The 25,469-nt window shown below is 34.2% G+C and overlaps 1 protein-coding gene across 2 annotated transcripts in view; it reads left to right on the plus strand.

Annotated features, from left to right (window-relative positions):
• Positions 1 to 25,469, plus strand: part of UTRN (utrophin) — a 490,808-nt gene that overhangs the window by 184,848 nt on the left and 280,491 nt on the right. For both annotated transcript variants that reach the window (XM_060283969.2, XM_060283970.2), the window contains 8 exons: positions 2,048 to 2,218; positions 6,327 to 6,506; positions 8,687 to 8,815; positions 11,018 to 11,188; positions 13,497 to 13,658; positions 14,096 to 14,233; positions 19,945 to 20,133; positions 21,009 to 21,181. In XM_060283969.2, coding sequence (XP_060139952.1) covers positions 2,048 to 2,218; positions 6,327 to 6,506; positions 8,687 to 8,815; positions 11,018 to 11,188; positions 13,497 to 13,658; positions 14,096 to 14,233; positions 19,945 to 20,133; positions 21,009 to 21,181 — 1,313 coding nt within the window. The remainder of the gene's footprint in view (positions 1 to 2,047; positions 2,219 to 6,326; positions 6,507 to 8,686; positions 8,816 to 11,017; positions 11,189 to 13,496; positions 13,659 to 14,095; positions 14,234 to 19,944; positions 20,134 to 21,008; positions 21,182 to 25,469) is intronic.

Raw genomic sequence — 25,469 nt, forward strand, 5'->3', positions numbered from 1 at the left:
ATATATACAGAACCACAGTAAGTAGCAAGAAGTGGCAGCACACCAGGAAAGTGCTAGGTCTGGGACGCCGAAGGAAGGAGGGCATTATGAGAATGAGTGTAGGCTGCCGTTTTGAATATTATTGAAAGTTAAATATGACATCCACTTAAAAATGTCCATTAGATCTGTTGCCATTGGGATCATTACTGAACTTAGGAAAGACAATTTCTGTGGAGTGATGGGGATAGAAGCCAGAATGTCATGGCTTGAAGTATGTGTGGGAGGTGAGAGATGGTTTTGAGAACTTGTATGGGGAAGGTAGGAGAGAGGGAAGTCGTTAGGGGAGGTGGGACCAAAGTAGGAAATATGTGTGTGTGTGTGTGTGTGAGTGTGTGTGAGAGAGAGAGAGAGAGAGAAACGGAGAGACAGACATTTGAGTATGTTTCAGACCTGGTGGGAATGATCCTTTTGAGAGGGAATGGTTGCATATTCAAGAGGGAGAAGGGATAAATGGTTATGTAGAAGATTTACAACTGGAGGGACTTCCATGGTGGTCCAGAGGTTAAGACTGCACTTCCACTGCAGGGGGCATGGGTTTGATCCCTGATTCCTGATCAGGAAGCTAGGATCCCACATGCCCTGTGGCCAAAAAAAAAAAAAAAAAAAAAGATTTACAACTTGATATGGCCTAATTCAATATGCAGTACATCTTAAAATGTATTGATTAGGCTGAGAAGAGTGTAAATTGTTATAAGTTGAAACTTAATTTATCTTCTTCCTGGTTTACAGAAATCTTTGGTAGCATTGTTTTATGGTAATTGTGTAGCTGCCTGGGCATGTCAAAGTCAGATAAGTATCATATCATCTTTTAAAAGAATTCAAGTATTTGTCTCCTGAAGTCTGCATTGAAGTACTATTAATTTAGAGTCATGAATTTTAATTAAACTCCATAGAAAAATATTTCACTTTTAAGAAGGAATTTAATAAAATAATCAATCCTTGAGACATCAAAGAGTAAAACTGAACCTATGGGACCAGTAAAAAAGAAATGTAATCCCATTTTACTTATTAAGAAAATTTGGTTTTTATATCTAAGAAATTTTGTATCATCTAAAAAAATTTCTTCCCAAACATGACCTATCACTGTACTGCTTAGGTAATGTTATCACCTATACATCTGTGCACATGAAAGGGAGAACATGTTTTTTGTATGTACTGTGTTGTGACATCCTTTAAAGTGTCAACTCAGTGTTAGGTTGTGAATGACTTTAGTTTGAGAGTACCATCATGTAATGCAAAGGGTCAGACCAGCCTCAATCTGATGGTCATGCCACCCTGGTTATGGCCTTAACCTTTTTAAGCTTCACTGTCCTGTTCTGTTAAATGGAAAACATAGTGCCTTTCACAGGGTTTTATTGTATAACGTGTAGATTTGTTAGCACAGTACGAGAGCTGTATCAAGAGCCTGGTAAGTGTCAGTTCAGTTCATTTTGCTTTCCGTCAACAGCAGTAAGAGCAAAATAATAATAAAAGTTTATGTTGCATAGCCATTTACTGTATTTTACGTTAAGTGGTTAATTGTAAAACATATGATTGTAAAAAACCTTGCTATTTCCCCCTCACATTGCTAGAATATCTGTGTGTTTCTAAGTGTGTTTTTTAAACAGAATCCCTCATTGAGAGGATTTTAAGGCATCTTCTGTTCAAAATAATAAAAGGAACTATTCATTGATTTCTTAACTTTGCTGCAGGGACTGGGTCAAGCCCTTCATGTATGTATTTTTTTTCACTGAAAACTCATAGCAACCTTTTGAGGGCTGAACCTCCACCAAGGTCTCTTAGGAAGTAAGTGGAGAGCTAAGGTGAAAACTCAGGGCTGCCTGACATGTAACTACTACAGTATATTGTCCCCCCTGCAGAAAAGTAAGAATAGTGTGATTCTAGGTGCCAGAGATAAAGGTTAGGTCTGTCTTGGGGGTTAAATATGAATCTGTTTGGGTCTTTAGTTAGTGCTCTGATTCATTCCCACTACGTTGATCTCTCTTGTGCTCTTTTTTTTTTTCCTAAGGTGACAGAGGGAAAACAGGATCTAGAAAGAGCATCACAGTTGGCTCGGAAAATGAAGAAAGAGGCTGCTTCTCTCTCTGAATGGCTTTCTGTTACTGAAACTGAATTGGTACAGAAATCCACTTCAGAAAGTTTGCTTGGTGACTTGGATACAGAAATTTCCTGGGCTAAAGTAAGTTGTAGTTCAGGTGAACCACCAATATTATGCCCATGTAATTTGTGGCATTTTGATCAGGGAAATCTGGGTAGATGTCATTTCTCTCCATTTCATATAAAATATAGTCTTATCTTTTTTCCATGTCTCTGTCCTAAGAATGAATAAGAATATTTTAAAAACAACTATCTTCAGAAGATATTTTTATCTTGATTCTGAAAGCGTTAACCTCACATGGCTCATCACCGAGGGCTTTGTAGTCATTATGCTTAGGTGGTACTTGAAAATACTATAATTATCACCTTCAAAAGCAGTGACATTTTTTGAGTATTCATTCTTCACAAAGTACTGTGCTGAATTCATTTATTAATTCTTCTATAGTAACTTTTGTACCAGTAACTAATCCTTCTATTGCAAACTAACTGGTGTAAAGAGCATAGCAATGGAATTTTCAAAAAAATCAATAAAAGATCCAAGAGTTTTCTCTAGCCCTGTAGTTACTTAGAAATCACAGAGATCAGAGAGTTGATTTGCTAGTTCTATCTTTTGACGTGGAAAAAGACTTGAATGAAGCACAAAATATTGATAGTTTTTCTTTTTACTGAAGCATTCTTTTCCTGAATTTATTTTCTAAGAAAGAAGCACGTATACTAGAGATAAGTGTTGAAAATAAATGATTAATCCTGTGACAGAACTTTATATAAAGCTGCAGGTATCAGTTTTAACATTCTCTACAGGTGTCAGTTTATGGGGAGTGAATAGGAGGTGCTATGAGGTCGTGGGATAATACAGCTCCTTAATTTGAATGCTTCTTTGGAGATAATTGTTGTAAGAAAGTCAAGATATTAGTCACTAGGAAGAATGTTCTCAGTTTAGAAAATAGCTCAGGAAAAGTGTAATTGCCATGGGCTGTGTGAAGCGAAAAGAAATGTATAAAGGAAGTGGAAAACACTGGAATTCATGAGTTATGGTGGATGAATGCCAACCAAAGGCACCAAACTTTATTTTTGTTAAATTTTTCAAGGAAATATTATCTTCTTTCTACAATACACTTTGAAAGCCATTATTTTCTTATAGCACCATAAGTCACATAAGCAAATTGAATAACATTTGCATAGTGTAGTACAAAAAAAAAGACAGGAGCAAAAATCTTCTCTAATCAAAGAATACCCTGTTATCATTTCAGTTTTTTATAGGCACATATAGACATGCAGGCACAAGCATATATTTAAAACAGAATTGTATCTAGTGTTTCATGACCTTCTTGAAAAGCCTTACATCTTTAACATTTTCCTTTACCTACAAGTGTTTTTGTGTCACACATTGGAGATAGGAATAGTATTTCATTGTATATTTTATTTTTTATTGTCCCATTCCTCCATTCATGTCCATTTGAATTATTACCAATTTTCACTATTGTAAAAAGTGCTGTGATGAATAAAAATACTTGTGGCTGAATTATAGCATACATTCTTAATTACTTCCTGAGGATAAATTCCCTCTAAAAATATTGGGTCAAGGGATATATCCATTTTAACATCTTATACCTGTTATGAAATTGTCCTTCAGAAATGTACCCAGCAGCTATGAGTGAGAATTCCTACTTACTTGTTTTAACTACACTTTTGACAACGGTAGGCAAATAACATGTTTTGATTATTTAATTAGAACATTTTCCATTAGTTTATAGGCCATTTGTAGCTTCTATCACAGCTTGGTCTTTTAATTTAGAGCTCTTTACCTGTTACAGTTCTTAATGCTTAGCGTGTTGTGTATTGGTACAAAATTATTTTGTTCTTTGCCACTGTAGTTTCCTTTCTGTTTTGTATGTTTTTTTTAAACTTATTATATATTTTTTAAATAATACAATGCTTTTTAAAAAAATTATTTCTGCCTTTAGTGCTTAGAAAGGCCAACTCTACTCAAAAGTTATATAATTATTTACTTATATTTTCTTCTAGCTCTTTTATAGTTTCATCTTTTTACCTTTAATGCTTTAAATCCTTCTGGAATTTAGTTTGGTGTATATAATGAGGTAAGGCTCTAACCTTTTATTCCAAATAGTTTACCAGTTATCTCAGCACTATTTATTGTGTAATTATCCTTTCCCCACTGATTTGACAAGCTCAATTCATATATTCTTTTTACCTGTTACTTTGCTTTGTTTTCTGCTTCACTGATCTGACCCTCTGAAATGTTCTTCAACTGTTTAACTACGTGGCTTTATATTTTAACATGTAGTTAAAGACAGGATTTCCTAACTTTATGCTTCTTCTTTTGTATATACTCATATGAATTTTAGAATTATTACTCTCAAATTCTTAGAAAAATTGTTAGAAATTTCGATTTGAATTGCCTTGAATTTATAAATTTGTTTTGAGGGGAATTGACATCTTTGTTATATTTGTCTTTTTAGTAACATGGAATGTCTCATTTCCCCCTCCAAATTCCCTTACATCTCTACATAATGCTTTGGTTTTTTTCTTTGTAAACTTTATCATGTATGCAAAAAAGTTTATACCTACATATTTATTTTATTGGTATGTATGAAGTATGCTTTTCTTTCTTTTTTTTTTTTTTACTAATTTCTTATGGTTGGTACATAAGCGATACCAATTTTTGCATATTTAATTTTTAATCATCAATCTGTGCACTCACATAAATTCAATTAGTTTTTCAGTTGATTCTCATCATTTTTAAGGTAAAGACAGTAAATATGATAAGTTTGTTTCTTCTGGAACTATTCACTCTTAAATTCCCATTTAATCTTATTTCAGATTTGAAATAATGAAGATGGTATATACAAATCATGAATTCATAGCACATTCTCTTCACTAGAGTAAACCAAATGAAACATTAGTATGTAACATAATCACCCATTTTTTCAATGTTGTGTTGTCAGATTTAAGAAACATGCATATTTCAAAATATTTTAATGAATTTCCACTATAATATTACGTAAAATTATTTTCAATGCAAAATTTAAATAGCATCTGCATTCTAGAACTTAGTGTTTTTATTCCATAGCTTAAAAATCATTATTTTCAACGTAGCCATTTTCTTTACAATAAAATCTATTAACATAGTGTGTGTACTGTTTACATTTAATTGCTTGTAGTTAATTATTTCTTATAGTTTTTAAAGACTACTGTAGTCAATCAGTGCATAGCCACTGAAGGAATGCAGAAACTTGTTAACTGCAGAGAGCATGGCTGTGGGTATTCTGTTTTGTTTTTGTTTTTTCCCCTCCCTGCTGGAGAACACTTGAGAGAAATATTTCAGTGTCTTTATAAAAATACCAGTAATTGATGTGGCCAAATGAGTCCTTATACCTTGACTCACTTGCGAATTTGTAGTTTTTATGCCTTTCAAAATGTGATTTAATGATGTGAGATTAAATGTAGATTTGAACTTCTTGAAATGATTCGTTTAAATATTTTTCTAAAAAGGTACAACAGAAGTAGGGTAGATATATGCATGTTACTTTTTGATTGAAAGAATTTTGTAGTTTTAATTTTGGAACCCAACATTCTCTTTATAATTCTCTGACTGCACACCTTGCCTGGTCAAACTTATGAATGTGAAAATCAAGTAATCATAATACCATCTAGAGTATTAGCTTTACATATTAAGACAAGTGTAAAACCAAAGCTTAGACGTGCTAGTTCTCCTATGATGTATAGTACAAGATGAAATGTTTTTTGTAATGCTTATAAACAAACAATATGTTAAGTCATCTTAGAATTTTGAGTTCTGGGATAGTCCTGCTTTGCCCACTTGTAGTTACTGAAAATGGAGCTGATTCATTATTTCTAGAGTTTTGATGAAGATAATTGTTGTTGTGTAAGGAATGGAATTTATACTTAAAATAAATGAAATAATTACCTTTCCACATCTAAATTTGTTACATTCTTTGGTGTTTGCATAATTAAATATTTAATTTTTATTTGAAACTTTAAAACTCTCATCATGTTAGTAAGTTGTGGAATCTTGTGAACCTTTGACATGTGTAAGTTATCTAGGGAGTCATGTATACGTGAAAAAAAAGTTTTTTAAAAATGAAGGTTGTATAAACTTTTATAATGTTCTGAAAGATCAAGTAGGTCTGGGAACTTTTATTTTCTAGAATATTCTGAAAGATCTGGAAAAGAGAAAAGCTGATTTAAATACCATCACAGAGAGTAGTGCTGCCCTGCAGAACTTGATTGAGGGCAGTGAGCCTGTTTTAGAAGAGAAGCTCTGTGTCCTTAATGCCGGGTGGAGCCGGGTTCGCACCTGGACCGAGGATTGGTGCAACACCTTGTTGGTATGTTTCAGGAAGAATTTCATGGTGAAATCTTCTCTCCTTTAATTATGTATAAACGAATACTGTTTTGATTAGGATTCCAAATCCTATTTTCTGTTTGTCACAATAATGTTTTGCTTGTGAATTAATTTCATTAGACTACATTTTATCTTTTCCTTTGAAAAGATAATAACTAGAAAGAGTTCACATGTCTCTATTAAGTAATAAACCATTTGTGATATACATAGAAATTAATATCTTAGTAAATACACCTTATTTGCTACATTTTAATGACAATATTGTATTTAATTTTCATACTATTATAAACTATATGTATAATATTTGTAATGTTCTAATATTGGTGTACTAGTTAAGGGCACCAGTTCTAGTGTCTGATGGCCTAAGTTAAAGTTTTGACTACAAACTGATTGACATTGGTCAAGTTATGGGTTGGCCAAAAAAGTTAGTTTGGGTTTTTCCATAACATCTTACGGAAAAACCCAAACAAACTTTTTTGGCCAACTCAATACTTAAATGCTCTCTAAGTCTCAGGTTTCTCATTTGTAAAATGGACATTATTATAATTTCTACCTCATACAGTTTTTGCGATTATGACGTAAAACATGTAGGGCTCTTATAAAACTATATTTAAAACAACCAATTTTAGATATTGTTATGATGATTATGGTAATTGTTAAATGCTATATGTTTTTAGTCTTTGGTTATAACAACACTACTACGCTGTTAACCAGTATTTCATGGAAATCGTGACCATTTAATTTCATAGTGTTTTTCTGTCCCTTTTATAATAACAATGAATATATGGCAACCGGACCTTCTCTTCCCTTAAAAAAAGTTCTCATCTATAAATTATTATTTGTTCTGACATATCTGAGATAAGACTCTTTCCAAATTCATAGGATTACTGGGTAATGGATATGAACAGAGAAAAATAAATTATTGTGTGTTTGGATATTTATTGAAATCAACCAGAATGTGTAGGGCATTGAAGCTGGTGGGTTTACATCTTGATCTGTCAGAGTTCATCTGCGACTTACTACCTTCATAACCTTGGGTAAATTACTTAATGTCACTTAGCTTTAATTTCCCTATATGTAAAATGGGATTAAAAGAACATATCTAACAGAGTTGTTAAATGTTGAATAACAAATGTGAAATTCTTAGCTCATAAAATATGTTCATTAAATATTTTATATATTCATTTTTATTATAACTAGTTTTATTCCACATGCTCATGGCCCTTACTTCTGCCTTATGCAGTCTGTACCTTCTAAATTCTCCTTTCAAATAATATCTTTCTACACCTATTAGAACATTTGATTTATCTGCTCTTATCAAGGTAAATAAATCTGGTGTTTATAAATTCTTCTTACTTAGAATCCAGACCACTGTCAACACTTTGCTCATATGATTTATTGGTTCTCATTTTATTTTTTCAGTGATTTTTCCATATTACAGATTAATAATTTGTTTCCTTGTTTTTAAACACTTTTCTTCGAAGTTTCTTCTTAGTTTCCTTCATCCTATAAAATCCAATTCCTAAAAGTTTTTGGTTTCATCATAAGGCTCCCCCACTCTTTTTCATCAAGTTCTACATTCTTGCCTTAGCCTCAGCAGTTTTGCCTAGTTTTAACTGACTTAACTGTTTTCAAATGGATTCTCTCAATCACGTTATACCTTGCTTCAGGAAGTATCACTGAGATCTGTTCCAGGTGTAATGGTAAGTGCTGTCGGTACTGAGGTGAAACAACAGGGGCCCTGCCTCTAAGTACTTACAGTCCATTGAGCAGGCAAAATTTGAATCATTTTTTAATATTATTACTTCCTTAAATGAGTTTTTAACAAATATGATCAAGGAGGGGCCGGTGAGATTATTTGTAATATAAGAATGACGGATAGGGATTAAAACAAAATGCAATTAAAAAAGAAACTCTCACCTTTTATTCTTCTTCAACTTTTCATCGTATTGAGATCTAAATTAAAATTAAAAAGTGCTCAGTCACAGTGTGCATTTTTAGGAATGAGATTTATCCATTGGGGAAGAGCTTTGTAGGAAGGTGGAAATTCTTCTTGAAATTCAGCGTACAGTTAGCACTTTGAAGGTCTTTTAAATGTCTTCTAAGATCATTGTCTTAAATATTGCATATGATTGTATCAGCATTTTATTAATTCCTTTCTAGAACCACCAAAACCAGTTGGAAATATTTGATGGAAATGTTGCTCACATAAGCACCTGGCTTTATCAAGCTGAAGCGCTATTGGATGAGATAGAAAAAAAGCCAGCAAGTAAACGGGAAGAAATTGTGAAGGTAGCAAATGTAGAGGACCAGTAACACTTCTGGGAATGGAAGGTTTTGCTGTTCTCTTTCTCTCGAGGAGTGCTCCAAGTTACTTGTGCACACATCTTCCCATGCAGTGGATTCATTAGCTTTTATGTTGGTGGGATAAACCGAGTCTTTCTTGTTTGTTCTTTGTATTTTGTCTTAGCTTATTTTTTGTTCCGTTCCTTTCTTGTAAGAATTAGCACTAAAAATACCACATTATGTGATTGTTAATAAAATTTTTCCATTGCAATTTAATAAGCTATAAAAAAAACTCCATTTTGTCATACAAGGTAGTTGAATGCTGGGTCATTCGTTCACCACAAAAGGTCATTCTTAGTTATTTTTTTAATGACTTGCAAAATTTGGTGGCAGTATAGAAAGTCAAAGCAAAACTGACTTCACAATGAGTATTTGGCTTTCACTTTTTGCTGCATATTGCCCCCTGACCCAGCTTTGCAGACGAATCAGCTGTATGAAAAAGATAGTATACTTTTTCAGAAGCACAAAGTCTGGCAGACTTCTCTCTTCACTTTGCTCAGCCTCTTGATACCCTTACTCAGTGGTGTTAAGCAAAGAAGAAATTGTTGTCTCGGGGGCTCCAGAGTCTCAGAAAAGTGCCCAGAGTACCCCTTATTCATTCCTATGTTTCTACATTTAGTTTCAAAGTTGAAGGTCAAACGTAGCTTTTAAGAATTCCTCTTCGAGAATCTTTTCTTTTTACCACTCAGGCCCCACCAGTCCTTCCTTTGAACCCTTTGTCATGTCAGGCATGGATGAACAATTGAATTCTAGGTTACAAATGTACTTTCTCAACATTCTGCAGACATCCTTGAATGAATCTTTTTTTTTCCCTTTAAGTTGTTTATTGATGACAGAAATAGTGCATAATTAAAGATTTGATGAGGAACCTGCAAACAATAAAGCATGTGTCTGTTGCCAGCAAAATACAATTATTCCAGGTCCTTTAGACGTTACAAATAGAGTTCCTTCACAGCAGATGGTTCATATGTAACAGAGCCATTTTAGAGTGTTTAATTGTGCTTCTATAAAACCTTCGAAGAATGAGGTAGTTTCCTTTACTCACCACATTTTCCACATTTCCACGATTACACTTTTAGTGAACTTATTAAATCCTTTTAACATAACCTTTAAACAATTTTTCATGAAAGCCAAGCCTTATTTACAAAGTGTTTATTTCTTTCCACTTGATTTTTCTTAAAGAGAATTTCAAGGATCACTATACAGATAGCAAAATTTGAGACAAGCAATGGCTGTTTTTTTTTCTCATTACAATCAGATTTAGATGTGAGAGAACATGTTCTAAAAATTCCATAGTTAAGCTGATGTTCTCCTGTTTCTATCTATATACACTGATTTAAAAACAGTTCCTCAAACTACTTATTTTCTGTCAGCCACCATAACAAGTAAGCACAAATTCTTCACAACAGTGGGTTAAGCTCCATGTATTAGCTGATTGTGTGCATTGCTGGATCATTCATTCTCGTAAATCACCAAGAAAACATCTGCAGAATTTATAGATGCGTACAGATTAGCTAGCTTATTTTTAAGACTTCATTCAAAATCTACTTACAGCCATACATACTCTTGAGAGAATTCCAACCCTCTTCAAAAACTTACCAATGAAGTAGAAATTGAGGCAGGTATGTGCATTCCTTTCTTAGCCCTGAGAAGGAATTTAATGACAGTTGTGAAATTAGCTTGAGGAAACTGCATAATGTTGTTGCATATTTTAGTTAAAAACTAAATGATAATATTCGACTAATTTCCAAATGAGTTCACCTTCACCAAGGAAAGGCGGATGGTGGTAAATAGTATTTCTAGGGGGAAAAGAAGTCAGTCTATTCCTTGCCACTTATTCCTTTATCCAGCCTCAAGAGGCTTTGCAACTCTTAGAATAAAACGGTTGAAGAAATGACACCATAAATCTTATAGACTATTCAATCATTAAATAAAGTTTTATCCAATCTGGTAGTGATCGAAAATGCTTCCCATGTAACATGAATGAGTCCTAATGTACGAAAAGCTCTTATTCAAATTGATGGTGCTGAAATCTCTTACTAGGAATCTCAGACATTTATTTAAACTACCTTTACTTTCGAGTTAGCATTACACCCATGTTTGGTTTTGATTTTTCCCACGTGCTAATTTTGTTTTTCTTACAATTAGCGTTTACTGTCTGAGCTGGATGATGCTAACCTCCAAGTAGAAAATGTCCGTGATCAAGCTGTTGTTTTGATGAATGCACGTGGAGGCTCAAGCAAGGAGCTTGTAGAACCAAAATTAGCTGAATTGAATAGAAACTTTGAAAAGGTTTCTCAACACATCAAAAGTGCCAAAGTAAGCAATTATGTTTGTATATAAAACTATTTTTCTTATAGATATGTAGCTACGTGATAGATAATTATATGGTATATATATCAAGAGTTTTTTAATTAAAATGATTTTATCACTTTGGAGCATTTGTTCTTATTTATGTTGATTATGCATATGAAGGAGAGAATATAAGAAATTAGTATTAAAGAAAATAACCCATTAGAGAAAAGGTTTCAAAGTATTGAAATTATGAGAGGAAGGATCATCTTTTTTGCAGGAAGTAAATATTTTCTAACTTTGCTTTGTTTTGAAATACTTGATATAATAGGCCAAACAATCTTTCATAGCCTACGAATATACTTAGATTATTTGCAACTTAAAGAAAACAACAAAAATCTTGCTTTAACTTTTGTCTTCCTTAGCCTTGACCCTACTTCCTTACCTTCTGACCTAAGCTCACTTATTCTTTTCAATAGATCTATGGGAGATTTTTCCTACATATGTTAAAAAGTAATGCAGGAAACATAGGAGATGGAGTGAGAGAAAGTGCAAAGAAAATTATTGTTGTCCCCATAAATAATTTCTGTTAATGTTTTGGCATACATATCCACTCTTACTCATGTGTATGTGATATTAAAATATCAAAAATTTTATATTGTTTTGTATATTCTCTTCAGACAAGGTTTTTAACAGCTATTCAATTAAATGATCTGTTACAATATTCAAAGTCAAATTTCCATTTTTATTGTGCTTTTGTAAATATTGTATTGTTAAAATTCTTTTATGCATGTCTTTTTGTTCATTTCTTAGTATGCCCTTAGGATCACTTCTTAGAATTCCTTGATATTGTTGTGAAAGTTGTACCTATAAATGCTGTTAAATAGATTTTTCCAAAGATTCCTACCGTAAGTTTGTGTCAGTTTATACATTCATAACCAGAATGTGAGATTGCTAGCTTCCCCATGCTCAGCCAACACTGCATGTTATTTTCCTGCCTTTAGTTTTACTGAATTTGTTACATTGATTTTAGGCACATAAATATTGATGTAAAGGCTTTCTATATAGATACTGTCTGAAAATACTGCATTGAGAAACATGTACTTTTTTGAAGTTTCGGTATCAAAATCAAAGGGGCATTGTACTGGGGAAAGTTAACTGGGAGGCATTCTTTGGGATGTCCCTATACTGGGTAGTGGCCTTTCTTCCTCTCTGTGGCCATGGCAGGGATGGCTTCCGGATCATGGCACTGTTTCCTGCTGTGCTCGCCTGCGGTCCCGGAACCCTCCTCCCACTCCAGGCAGCCACGCTCACTTGCACACCAGTTTGCATCCCTCGCTGGAATTCGGAAAACATGGGTAATCAGAGAAGCCCAAGTTGGTAAAATTTTTGCCATGGGAATGAATGAAATTAAAGTCAATTCAAATAAATGTGAGTTCTTTCTTGACACTGATTAATTGGTGAAAGGTCAAGTTAAGAATATCTTTTCTTTTTTTTAAACATCTTTATTGGAGTATAATTGCTTTACAATGGTGTGTTAGTTGCTGCTTTGTAACAAAGTGAATCAGCTATATGCATACATATATCCCCATATCTCCTCCCTCTTGTGTCTCCCTCCCACCCTCCCTATCCCACCCCTCTAGGTGGTCACAAAGCACCGAGCTGATCTCCTTGTGCCATGTGGCTGCTTCCCACTGGCTATCTATTTTATATTTGGTAGTGTATATATATGTCCATGCCACTCTCTTACTTTGTCCCAGCTTACCCTTCCCCCTCCCTGTGTCCTCAAGTCCATTCTGTACATCTGCGTCTTTATTCCTGTCCTGCCCCTAGGTTCTTCAGAAGCATTTTTTGGATTCCATATATATGTGTTAGCATACGGTATTTGTTTTTCTCTTCCTGACTTACTTCACTCTGTATGACAGACTCTAGGTCCATCCACCTCAATACAAATAACTCAATTTTGTTTCTTTTTATGGCTGAGTAATATTCCATTGTATATATGTGCCACTCTTCTTTATCCATTCATCTGTCGATGGACACGTAGGTTGCTTCCATGTCCTGGCTATTGTAACTAGTGCTGCAATGAACATTGTGGTACATGACTCTTTTTGAGTTATGGTTTTCTCAGGGTATATGCTCAGTAGTGGGATTGCTGGGTCGTATGGTAGTTCTATTTTTAGTTTTTTAAGGAACCTCCATACTGTTCTCCACAGTGGCTGTATCAATTTAAATTCCCACCAACAGTGCAAGAGGGTTCCCTTTTCTCCACACCCTTTCCAGCAAAAATCTACAAACAAGAATATCTTTTCAAAGAACATTTTTCCTTCTACAGTTGCTGATTGGCCAGGAACCATTATCATACCAATATCTGGTCACCACTGAAGCGTTTGAAGCTGGTGTGCCTTTCTCTGACTTGGAAAAATTAGAAAATGATATAGAAAATATGTTAAAAGTTACAGAAAAGCGCTTGGAATCCAGTGATGAAGATGAAAAGGTTGGCTCAAGCAGATTTTCAAAACCGTGGTGTTCTCACTTTTCTTATCTGTTAATTATATTTTTACATTAATGATGTTTACCCACATATCTGCCAAACATGATAGAACAGATTTAAATGTGACTTTCTGGTGAGTGTCAGTGTAAGGTTTGTCACGTGGTTTACATAATGCTTAAAAAAAAGACATACTTTCTGACTATAAAGGTAGTGTTATCTTAGTTCTATTTAACTTCTGCTAAACTAGCATTCTTTATGAGTTATTTTAACTTCATATATGAAATATTTTAAGAAAAACATAAACTTTTGTTGTATATCATTCAGATAAACATATGTTGACTTATACTATACTTTGTAAGTTAGTTCTCCTGCTTGGGAACTGATAGTAAGTGACCCTGTGCATTTTTCTTTTGAGTAATTTTTATCTTTTAAACATTCAGATGGATGAGGAGAGAGCCCAGATTGAGGAAGTTCTACAAAGAGGAGAACAAATGTTACATCAACCTATGGAGGATAATAAAAAAGAAAAGATCCGTTTGCAGTTACTACTTTTGCACACAAGATACAACAAAACTAAGGTATTGTCATGGGGGAGTCTCTGTTCCACTTAAATAACTTTTTCAGCTCTTGCCATTGAGAAATGTGATGTTGCATTCAATGATACCTCAAAACAAACCAGTTGGAATGGTATCTCCTCGTTTCTCGTGTGTATTGCTAGATATGTTTATATTTTTGGATGAGGCAAGACTCACAGAAAATAGAAACATAAAACCTTATTATTGACATCTCTTTTGGATTTCTGATAATGTTTTAAACCTTTGGGGAGTGACTTTCTCCTTCAGTTCTGTATTTTATGTGTGGAGGTGTTGACCACATTAAAAAAAATTTCTAGTTTACAAATAACTAAATTTGTGAAGTTGATAAAATATGATTTATATTCTAGGAAAAGATTCACCACCAGCTCCCTTTTCAATAGCCATCTTTGCAGCTGCATTGTAAATATGCTGGTGTTCCCCAGAGGTCTGTACTTAGGTAATCCTTCTAGAACCAGTTTCAGTTGATGATGTTGGAATCTACTAGAAGATTCAGGTTTCTCTGCTTGGTGCCTGTTGGCTGTCTCTGTTTGTACTGCAGCCTTGTAACAGGTCCCAAGCTGAACTAGCCCTCTCTCCCCTCCTCCAACCTGTTTCCTGCTTTATTCCCTATCTTAGTTATTACTTATAAAAACTACCCAGTTCTCAAGGTAGAAACTTCACAATCTTATCAGTCATTTCCTGTTCCTCACACCTTGTTCCTCACACCACACTGAGGAAAGATTAGAACCATTAGGTCCGAATGAAGTAGATACAGGTCTGAACCTGAAGTTAGATACGGCTCTACCAGTTACTTGTATATGACCCTGAGAGAGTAACTTAACTTCCTCAGTCTACTAACATTTCCATAATTCAGACTCTTATGATTTTCACCCATTAGTTATTCCCCAAGTTGGTTTTTTTTTTTTTTTTTTTTTTTTGCGGTACGCGGGCCTCTCACTGTTGTGGCCTCTCCCGTTGTGGAGCACAGGCTCCGGACGCGCAGGCTCAGCGGCCATGGCTCACGGGCCCAGCCGCTCTGCGGCATATGGGATCTTCCCGGACCGGGGCACGAACCTGTGTCCTCTGCATCGGCAGGCGGACTCTCAACAACTGCGCCACCAGGGAAGCCCCCAAGTTGGTTTTTAAGTCCAGTTTTTCTTAACTCTGGCCCATCTTCTCAGCATGTTTTTCCCAGCATTATTCCCCCAAAAGTCATGGCTGATCATATGATTCCTTTCCCTAAGAACTTGTTTAGGAAAAGATTGCAAAATGCAGGAAAAGCTTTAAGTGCGAGGTTTGTCACAATTACGGTATATAGAGGCTTTGGTTTGACCTCTGGCTACCTCTTTGATTCACTGTCATTCACCATGCAGTATAGCTATACTGGTTTTCTCTACCTTATGCCAGCATACTGGTGCCTTAGCACCTCTGGAATCTTGCTAATTCCCTGGTGTGGATTTTATCTTCTTATTTTACCTGAAAAATGTGTTGTCTTTTAAGACTGGGTTCCATTTTTCTTTCTAACATCTTTCAGATTGTATTACAGTTCTTTGTTTAATTATTACTTTTAAAAGTATCTATCTTCTCTGGAACTTCTTTATCTTTGGGTCCCAAGTCAGAAATCATTAATGGTCCCAAAATAGAAATAATTTTTAAATTTTTAATAGATAAATTTGTTTTTCAAAAGTACTAACATATACTATTATAGACTTGTTTCATTTGGGTTTCACTAGCATTAGTTATTGTAATTAAAATTATTTTAAAACATTAAAAATTTTTTTGTCCTTATTTCATTAACACATATACTTTTTCAAATCTGTAGTTTTTTAAACTGTGAACATTAGAATCCCTTGAAGAGCTTAAAAAGAAATCGAGCCTCAAACCAGTTAAATCAAAATCTCTCAGGTTGTGCCTAGGTGTGGGCGCTTGAAAAAAAAAACTTTGAAGATTCTAATGTGCGGTCAGCATTGAGGACCAGCAGTTTATGGAACTCCTTCCCTCCCCTCCCCTCCCCTCCCCTCCCCTCCCCTCCCTTCCCTTCCCTTCCCTTCCCTTCCCTTTCTTTTCTTCTCTTTTAGGTGAGCAATGAGTTACTGCATGCTATGAGCAATATTTTATCCCTGTTGAATGATTTGAGAAAATTTATGTGTCCGGGAGGAGATGGGGAAGGGCATAGGAAGGATTGGGTGGTGTGTGCACTGACAAAAAGCATGAGAAGGTTTTTAGCTGAAAAAATTCTTTCACAAGCCCCTCAGTTAGTTTTCATTTGGATTAACGTCCTTATGAATTCAGGTTGGAAATGAGAAAAGGAGTGAGAGAGGAGAAATGGTGGAGACTGGTGAAGAGAGAGAAAATAGAAGGTGGTGACAGGCAGTGGGTAACTGAAGACTGTTGAGAAGGAACATGAAATTTCTTGTTTGTTTTTGTTCTTTAAAAACAGACTTTATTTTTTAGAGCAGCTTTAGGTTCACAGCAAAGAGTTCCCACGTACCCCTTGTCCCCTCACCCCCAATACACACATAGCCTCCTCCATGATATCAGTGCCCTGCACCAGAGAGATATATTTGTTACAACTGATGAGCCTACATGGGCACATCATAAAGTCCCTAGTTTATGTTAGGGCAGGGACGTTAAATTTGTTTCAGTCAAAATCACATCCATCCTCAGTGCCTCCTTCTCTTCAGTCCTATATTTATCATGTAAATCAGGGGTCCCCAACCTCCAGGCTGCAGACCTGTAGTGGTCCTTGGCCTGTTAGGAACCGGGCCGCACGGCAGGAGGTGAGCGTCGGGCGAGTGAGCAAAGCTTCATCTGCCGCTCCCCATCGCTCCCCATCACTCGCGTTACCGCCTGAACCATCCCCACCCACCCCCGATTCCGTGGAAAAATTGTCTTCCATGAAACTGGTCCCTGGTGCCAAAAAGGTTGTGGACCGCTGATGTAAATAGTTCCTCAGGTCAAGTACCTCCAGAGCCTCCCCTGAGGGTACAGAGGGGCTCATGCATATCATTTTCCTTTTCATTGACTGCCTTTCACATGGTTTCGCCTACAAAGTGATATAGGTGGCTTTTTAAAAATTATGAATTTATTTAAACTAAAAAAAGGACTCTGTCTTGTTTGAAATATATATTGAATGACCCTTTCTCATTTGTTTACTAGGGTATTACTATTTTAAAATATGCGCAAGCTCTTCATAAATAAAGATATTAATCTCTTGTCATATTTGCTATAAAAAGTATCATCTTATTGATTTTTATCTTCTAATTATTTTACCTTTAATGTACAGCCATTTAAAATTTTTGTTTAGCCACATATGGCTAGGTTTTTCCTTTGTGATTTTCTTAAAAAGTCCTCATCCTCCTGAGAGTTGGCGATGTTCAACTCAGTTTTGTTCCAAGTTTTCCCTATGGTTTGATAAAAACAAAACTTAGAACATTTTTGTAAAGTGTCATTTAAAATCAATTTTTTAATCTATCTGGAATTTAGGTTGCTGTATGACATGAGGTGCATCATGTACCATTTAATGCTACCTTGTAGTGTATCTGTATCTTTGTGTCCTAGCTGAATTCTTTAAAAATAAAATTATCCAGAAGTAAAGTCTGGGTCAGATCTTGAGGACTTTTTTTTTTTTTTCTCCTAGGGCATTTTGATTGATCACTGTCTTGGGATAAAATCTATTTTGGGAATATAGAAAGCACATATTTGAATCTTGAATGGACTTGCTGCTTCAGCAAGAGTATGGAGGCTCAGGAAGCCTAGATTATGTGTATAGTATTAATAGAAAAATACAGTATTAATGAACGTGATTTTTTTAGAAAAAACATCGGAACTTTCTACTTACAATACCTACTGACCTCCCCAGTTCACCCTAAAGACTCAGATACATGTGACCTTGCAGAATGACACTCTGTTGTGTAACTGAAGAAGCAGCACAAAACTCCTGGCCTTGTAGTGGTTGTTATGGTATAGAAGTGGCTCTCACTAGTAAGCAGGCAGAGCAGATTAAAAAAAAACAAACCTGGTGTATGATGTTTAGTGATGCTAATGAGGAAAGTGCTATAAAGTTGAATGTCCTACAGGCACATATCAAATAGCTGGAGGCCTAGAGTCCTTTTTGGTCTTGGAAAAACAGAGGCTGTCTGAGCAAGACCCTGGCTGATAGATGAGAAAGCCAAATAGCAGAATAGGTCCCAGTTCTTTTACTCCTTTGACATGAATTCTCAACCTGTAAATACTTTGTGTCTTTTTCTTTTTCCTTAAAGTTAAGAAGAGGAACAATTGAGCTTCCCTTTGTGATCTGCCAAAAAATTGGGCTATTTAAAATTAAAATCTGAAAAAATAAAAAAAATTTTTTTATTAAGGAATACTTCATATCTTTTTATTAAAACTGGTTTCTGGGTGAACACATTATTTATTTCAGCATCCTTTTATATTTGCTTAAAATATAGCATAGTTTGCCTTCTTAGATGTATAGTCAAATACCTATAAATGTTTTCTGACTAAAATTTGAATGTGTGGCATTAGGATAATATAATTATTTTTAGTGTCAAGTATAAACAAGCCTGTGGATAAAGTCAGGAAATCAATAGGCTTGCTTCTCACCTGGCTATCCAGGACTGCCCATCATTTGGTGAAAGTCATAGTTTATCAAATTCTAGGAGACAAAGAAATGCAAACCTCAAGATTCAACAACATATTATTCACTCAGTGTTGTTAATCTTGGGTATTGGTTTCATTTAGGAATTGTAACCATTTTCAGGATCACTAACTCAGTGAACATGTACTTGTGATCATTTTCACTGTCATCTGAGTTTACAGAGGAATATCATTTTTCAAAGGTTCAATATAGGAATATGGTGGAAGTGTCAAGGAAATCCACTTAATTCATGAGTGGATGTACTTTGGCCATTTGCAAGCAGTAGGCAGCAATTATTAAATGGTAGCCATCAAGGCGTAAAGGACGTGAACCCAGGGATGAGTGGCCTATCCCAGAGAGCACTTTATTGTTTAGAAAGCTCTGATTAGAGGATACAGGAGATACTATGCTAGGGTAAATAAGTTATCCACTCAGTTTAGAATCTGCCTGAATTTAGCATGGTAGAATCTATCATCTTATGTAGGATATTCATGTTTTGTAATGTTGTTCTCAAAGGTTAAGATTATATACTGAATTGCCTGGATATTATTTTAATTAAACCCCCTACTGCATTTGTTATGTTACATTACAAATACATGTTTCACTTATTTACTTTTTCACCAGTGCGGCCCAGAAGTGTTTAATCTAATTGTGAGATTTTTTTAAAAAGGTGTAATAATAATGGTATTAAAATTTTTATTTCATACAGAATTTTATGATTTGCAGCATATTCTCATTTCTTCAGTAATTTAGGAAAGGAGTCGTTATGTTTTCCTGTTTGCTAAATGAATTTAGGTGGCTTAAGTCTTAAAAAAAAACCTTTCAAGCATTAACAGCTTATTTAAGCCTTTTAACAACAGGCTACAGATGAAAATTAAAATAGAGATTGTTAATGGTTTCTATAGCAGTGCAGGGCAAATTTTAAAAAATTAAAACAAGTTTTTAAATTTTTGCTCATGGTATTGAATTTCTCCACAAAATAGTATTTTTTTCTTTGTTTTTTGTGTTTTCAATTTGCTACGATTCATTGGGGGAATAATTTAAAAGATGTGTGTTATTATTATTCATGTCTTTACAGGCAATCCCTATTCAACAGAGAACAGGTCAGCTCGCTTCTGGAATTAGCTCACCACCTCTCCCCACAGATTATCTGGTTGAAATTAACAAAGTTTTAGTTTCCATGGATGATGTTGAATTATCACTTAATACTGCAGAACTAAGCTCTGTTGTCTATGAAGACTTCTCTTTTCAGGAAGATTCTCTGAAGGTAAATATCCAGACACTGCATTTGAATAGCTGCAGTTGATGTAGAAATAAAGCAAGGAATTTGTCGTTGTGCCTACTTAAGATTATCCATAACCTTTTACATTTGTGCCAAGGAATTAATAATATGTATGAAAAATAAATTTTTCCTGTATCCACCAGTGAAATACTGTCAAAAATTTTAATTTATTAAAAGTAGATATGGATTTTTAAGCGTGCACAGTTATTAACGCTTTACAACATCAGAGACTTTTTAAAATCAAACACGTGCACAAACCATATTCCTTTCTCGTAAACTTGATTGTCATTTGATGTAAAATGTTGACATTTATCTTGCCACCTATAACGATTTAAGATTGGCTAGTGGTTGGGTATGGAATGACATGTTGATTGTAAGTTAACTAGGGATCTGAAAGTTTTCAGTTAATTGACAAAACTAATATCAAGACTTTCATATAATTTGATTGCATTTATGTATCAAGTCACAATAAAATTGCTGATAGAGTTGATAGGTTTGATAGCTCATTTCTGTCATTTAAATTAGTATTATTAGGTATTTGAAAATATAAATAATTTCTAGCTTCAAACACTTCATTACCTTTACAGAATGTTATTGAAGCTTTTTATATGTCCTGTACAAATGCCACTTTGAACATCTGTGAGGATTTTTTTCCCACCATTAGGATATTATGTAACATTCCTCATGCTTTGGCCAATACAGGGTATTATTTTTTTAAAAAGTTTCCAGTTTTGATAAGCAACAATTATGATGTCTCATTATTTTTAAGTAACTTATTCAATATAAATTTTTGGCCTCCTGTGAATCCATTCTTTTATCTCTTTGCTGGATTTTGTTAATGAATGACAATATATTCATAGACTATCAAAGACCAACTGGACAAACTTGGAGAGCAGATTGCAATCATTCATGAAAAACAACCAGATGTTATCCTCGAAGCTTCTGGACCTGAAGCCATTCAGATCCGGGATACACTTACTCAGTTGAATGCAAAATGGGACAGAATTAATAGAATGTACAATGATCGTAAAGGGTATGTTTAAATGAATATTTAATTTTTTCAAAAGGTCTATAAGTTCACTAAGATTAGTGAGGATATGTTTCAAATCCTTGTAATAGGCCCTGTTTAATAAATTGTGATGTAGTTCCTTAAAAAAGAATCAGCTCACATATACATGATCATTTGCAATGTAATATATAATATTTTAACAATTAAGGAAGCACTTTTATTTATTTGTTTTTATTGAAGTATAGTTGACTTACAATATTGGTTTCAGGTAAACAGTATAGTGATTCAATATTTTTACATTTTAGGCACCATACGCAGTTATTACAATATTATTGACTATATTCCCTGTGCTGTACGTTACAACCCTGTGACATATTTATTATATACAAGTAGTTTGTACCCCTTAATCCTTCTTCACATATGTCGCCCATTCCCCCTACCGCCTCCCCTCTGGCAATCACTAGTTTGTTCTCTGTATCTGTGAGTATTTTTCTGTTTTGTTATATTTGTTTCTTTTGTTTTTTAGGCTCTGCATATAAGTGAAAACATACAGTATTTGTCTTTCTCTGTCTGACTTTTTCACTTAGCATATACCCGCTTGGTCTATCCATGCTGTTGCACATGGCAAGGTTTCATTCTTTTTATGCCTGAGTAATATTCTTATATATATCTTCTTTATCCATTCATGTGTCAATGGACATTTAAGTTGCTTCCATATCTTGGCTATTGTAAAGAAAGCTGCTGTGAAAATGAGGGTGCAGATATCTTTTCAAGTTAGTGTTTTTGTTTCCTTTGGATCTATTCCCAGAGGTGGAATTATTGGATCAGAGGGTAGTTATATTTTTAATTTTTTGAGGATCTTTTATACTGTTTTCCGTAGTGGTAATACCAATTTACATTCTCCCCCAGCAGTGTACAAGGGTTCCCTTTTCTCCACATCCACACCAGCACTTGTTATCTCTTGTCTTTTTGATGATGGTCATTTTAACAGGTACGAGGTAATGTTTCATTGTGGTTTTAATTTGCATTTCCCTAATGACTAGTGATGTTGAGCCTCTTTTCATGTGCCCATTGGCCTTTCGTATACCTTCTTTGGAGAAATGTCTTTTCAGGTCCTCTGCCCATTTTTTAATTGGATTATTTGATTTTTTGATATTGAGTTGTGTGAGTTCTTTATATATTTTTTGATATTAACCCCTTGTCAGACATATTGTTTGCAAGTATCTCCGCCCATTTGGTAGGTTGCCTTTTTATTTTATTGATGGTTTCCTTTGCTGTGCAAAAGCTTCTTAGTTTGATGTAGTCCCATTTGTATATTTTTGCTTTTGTTGCCCTTGCCTGAGGAGATATATCCCCCAAAATATTGCTAAGACCTATGTCAAAAAGCATACTGCTTGTATTTTCTTCTAGGAGTTTTATGGCTTCAGGTCTTACACTTAAGTCTTTAATCCATTTTGAATTTACTTTCATATATGGTGTGAGAAAATGGTCTAGCTTCATTTTTTTACATGTACCTGGCCAGTTTCCACAACAGTGCTTATTGAAGAGATTGATAGTATATATAGAAAATTCTAAAGACTCCACCAAAAACTACTAGAATAAATGAATTTAATAAAGTTGCAGTATACAAAATTAATGTACAGAAATCGGTTGCATTTCTATACCCTAATAACAAACTATCAGAAAGAGAACTTTAAGAAAAAAATCCCATTTGCAATCCTTTTGCATCTAAAAGAATGAAATACCTAAGAATAAATTTAATCAAGGAGGTGAAAGACCTGTACTCTGGAAACTATATGACATTGATAAAAGAAAGTGAAGACAACACAAATAACTGGAAAGATATACTGTGTTCATGGATTGGAAGAATTAATACTGTTAAATGTCCATACTACCCATAGCAATCTACAGATTCGGTGCAATCACTGTCAAAACACCCATGTTATTTTTCAAAGAACTAGAACACATAATGCTAATATTTATATGGAACCACAAAAGACCCCGAATAGCCAAAGCAGTCTTGTGAAAGAAGAACAAAGCTGGAGGTATCATGGGCTCTGACTTCAAACCATATTACAAAGCTATAGTAATCATTACAGTATGGTACTGGCAGAAAAAGACATTTAGATCAATGGTATGGAATAGAGAGCCCAGAAGTAAACCCACGCACATACAATTAATCTACGACAAAGAAAGCAAACATATACAATGGAGAGAAGGAAGCACCTTTAATTTTTAGTATCTGAATAGTGTCCATTTTCTTTAAAAATCTTGAAAAGGATTTTCAGTAATGTTCAGTTTCTCCACACACTTGATGATTAATGTGAGTGAAGAGCAGAGACAGCTACAGATAACTGGAATCCATATATAACCCCAAAGCCTTTTTAAAAAAAATAACCTTCTGTTTAATAGAATGTTTTTGAGCCTCCTTCTTTCTAGTTTTTGACCAGGCCTATTAACAGGTAGAAACAAAAATTGGTAAGACTTTTGATGGTAGCTGTGAATGTATGGAAAGTCAAGTATGATGTGAAATAGCTCAATATAGATTACAGTGTAAGAGTAATGTTAACACAGAAAAATATACCGGAAAACCTTAGAGACATACACACAAAAATAGGCATGGTGCTCTTCATCTTCTTTTTTTCGTTTTAGCTTACATATTTCACGTGATTATACAATCCTTGGAAACGTAACATTTAATAATCTTTTGGTGTATTTCTTTGTATGGATTTTTAAAAACTTCTCTGTACATTTAGAGAATATCCTCTTACATACAGCTTTATGCATACTTCTGACTTTAATTAGGCTTGATTATTAGATGAAGACTAATTTGTTAAAAAATAATAACATTTTAAGGCTCTAGATTGCATCACAGTATTGGTCGTTATAACTCTGCCAACAGCATATGTGAAAGTTTCCTTCTTACTGAACCCTTGTTAACACTGAAAGATTTTTTTTAGACCTTTGCCAGTTGTGTAGTGATGGATTGCATCTCAATATGATTTTCGTTTCTTTGATTATCAGCAAAATTTCAATATTTTTACATATGTTTATTGGCACCAGTGTTATTTCTTCTGTTAATGGGTAGGTCATGTTCTGTGCTTATTTTTCTATCATAGTATTATTATTTACTTCTTAATTTGCAAAAGCTTTTTTCTATATTAATATTAACCATTCATATTCTTTGTTCATTGCTTAATTACTCACAGATTTCCATGTACCCTTTATCTTTGTTAATGGTGTTTTTTGACATATAGAAATTTTAATTTTCTATAATTATATCATGTCTTTTCCTTTGTAATTTCATTTTGTTTATATGCATATAAATTACCTTTTCATTGTGAGAGTAATTAAATATTTATATATATTTAAAACAATTTTGCTTGATTTAAAATTTACATGTAAAAACTAAACCATCTGAATTTTATTTTGATATGTATTTTGTTTTAAGTCTCCAGTTTGGTGGGTCTATACACCAACTCTTTTTTAAAAATTCTTTTCCATTAGCAATATAGTTCCCTGTGCTATAAAGTAGTACCTTGTTGTTTATTAATTCTATATATAATTGTTTGCATTTGCTAATCCCAAACTCTCAGTCCGTGCCTCCCCGCCTCCCCCTTGACAACCACAAGTCTGTTCTCTATGTCTGTAAATAGCAACTCTTTAGTAGGAAGAGTAGGGGCCACGCATCCCTACTTTTTAAACACTCCCTAGCTCACTTTTTTATGCAGCCTGAGTTAAGAAACACTAATCTGTTCTATTTTGCTGTGTTTTTCTTAAATAAACAACCAATTTTCTCTATATTTTTTGCTGAACAATTTAACTCTCCATTATTGTTGGTGATACTTCTTTACCATAAACTTAAAGGCATTTCAACTTCATATTTATTTAATTTTGCTAATTCTGCCTTCTCACACCATTAGTTTTAGTCTAATACCGTAACATTTTCATTTTTAAAGCATTATTAATTTTTTCATTCAGCACAGTAAATTTTCTCTCATTATTCTAACATTAAAATTCATATTCTTTTTCTGTATTTATTATTCCAGTAAAATTTTAGTCATCTCAATCAATTTTTGAAAAAATGATGAATTTGAAATGTGGTCTTTCACTTATTTGGGTCCTTTTCTGTGTCCTCAGTAAGGTTTTGAAGATTTGTCTGCATCTTTCTCCCCAGGACTATTACTTGGTAGTTTTGTGCTTTTCTTATTGTTGGTTAGTGTAGAGTTGATGTATGGTAGCTTATTTCTGCATTTTCTGCACTGCATGTGTTTGTGCGTGTGTGTGTGTGTGTGTGTGTGCGCGTGTGCGT

This window comes from Globicephala melas, chromosome 14 (assembly GCF_963455315.2).
Source record: "Globicephala melas chromosome 14, mGloMel1.2, whole genome shotgun sequence".
Lineage (NCBI taxonomy): Eukaryota > Metazoa > Chordata > Mammalia > Artiodactyla > Delphinidae > Globicephala > Globicephala melas.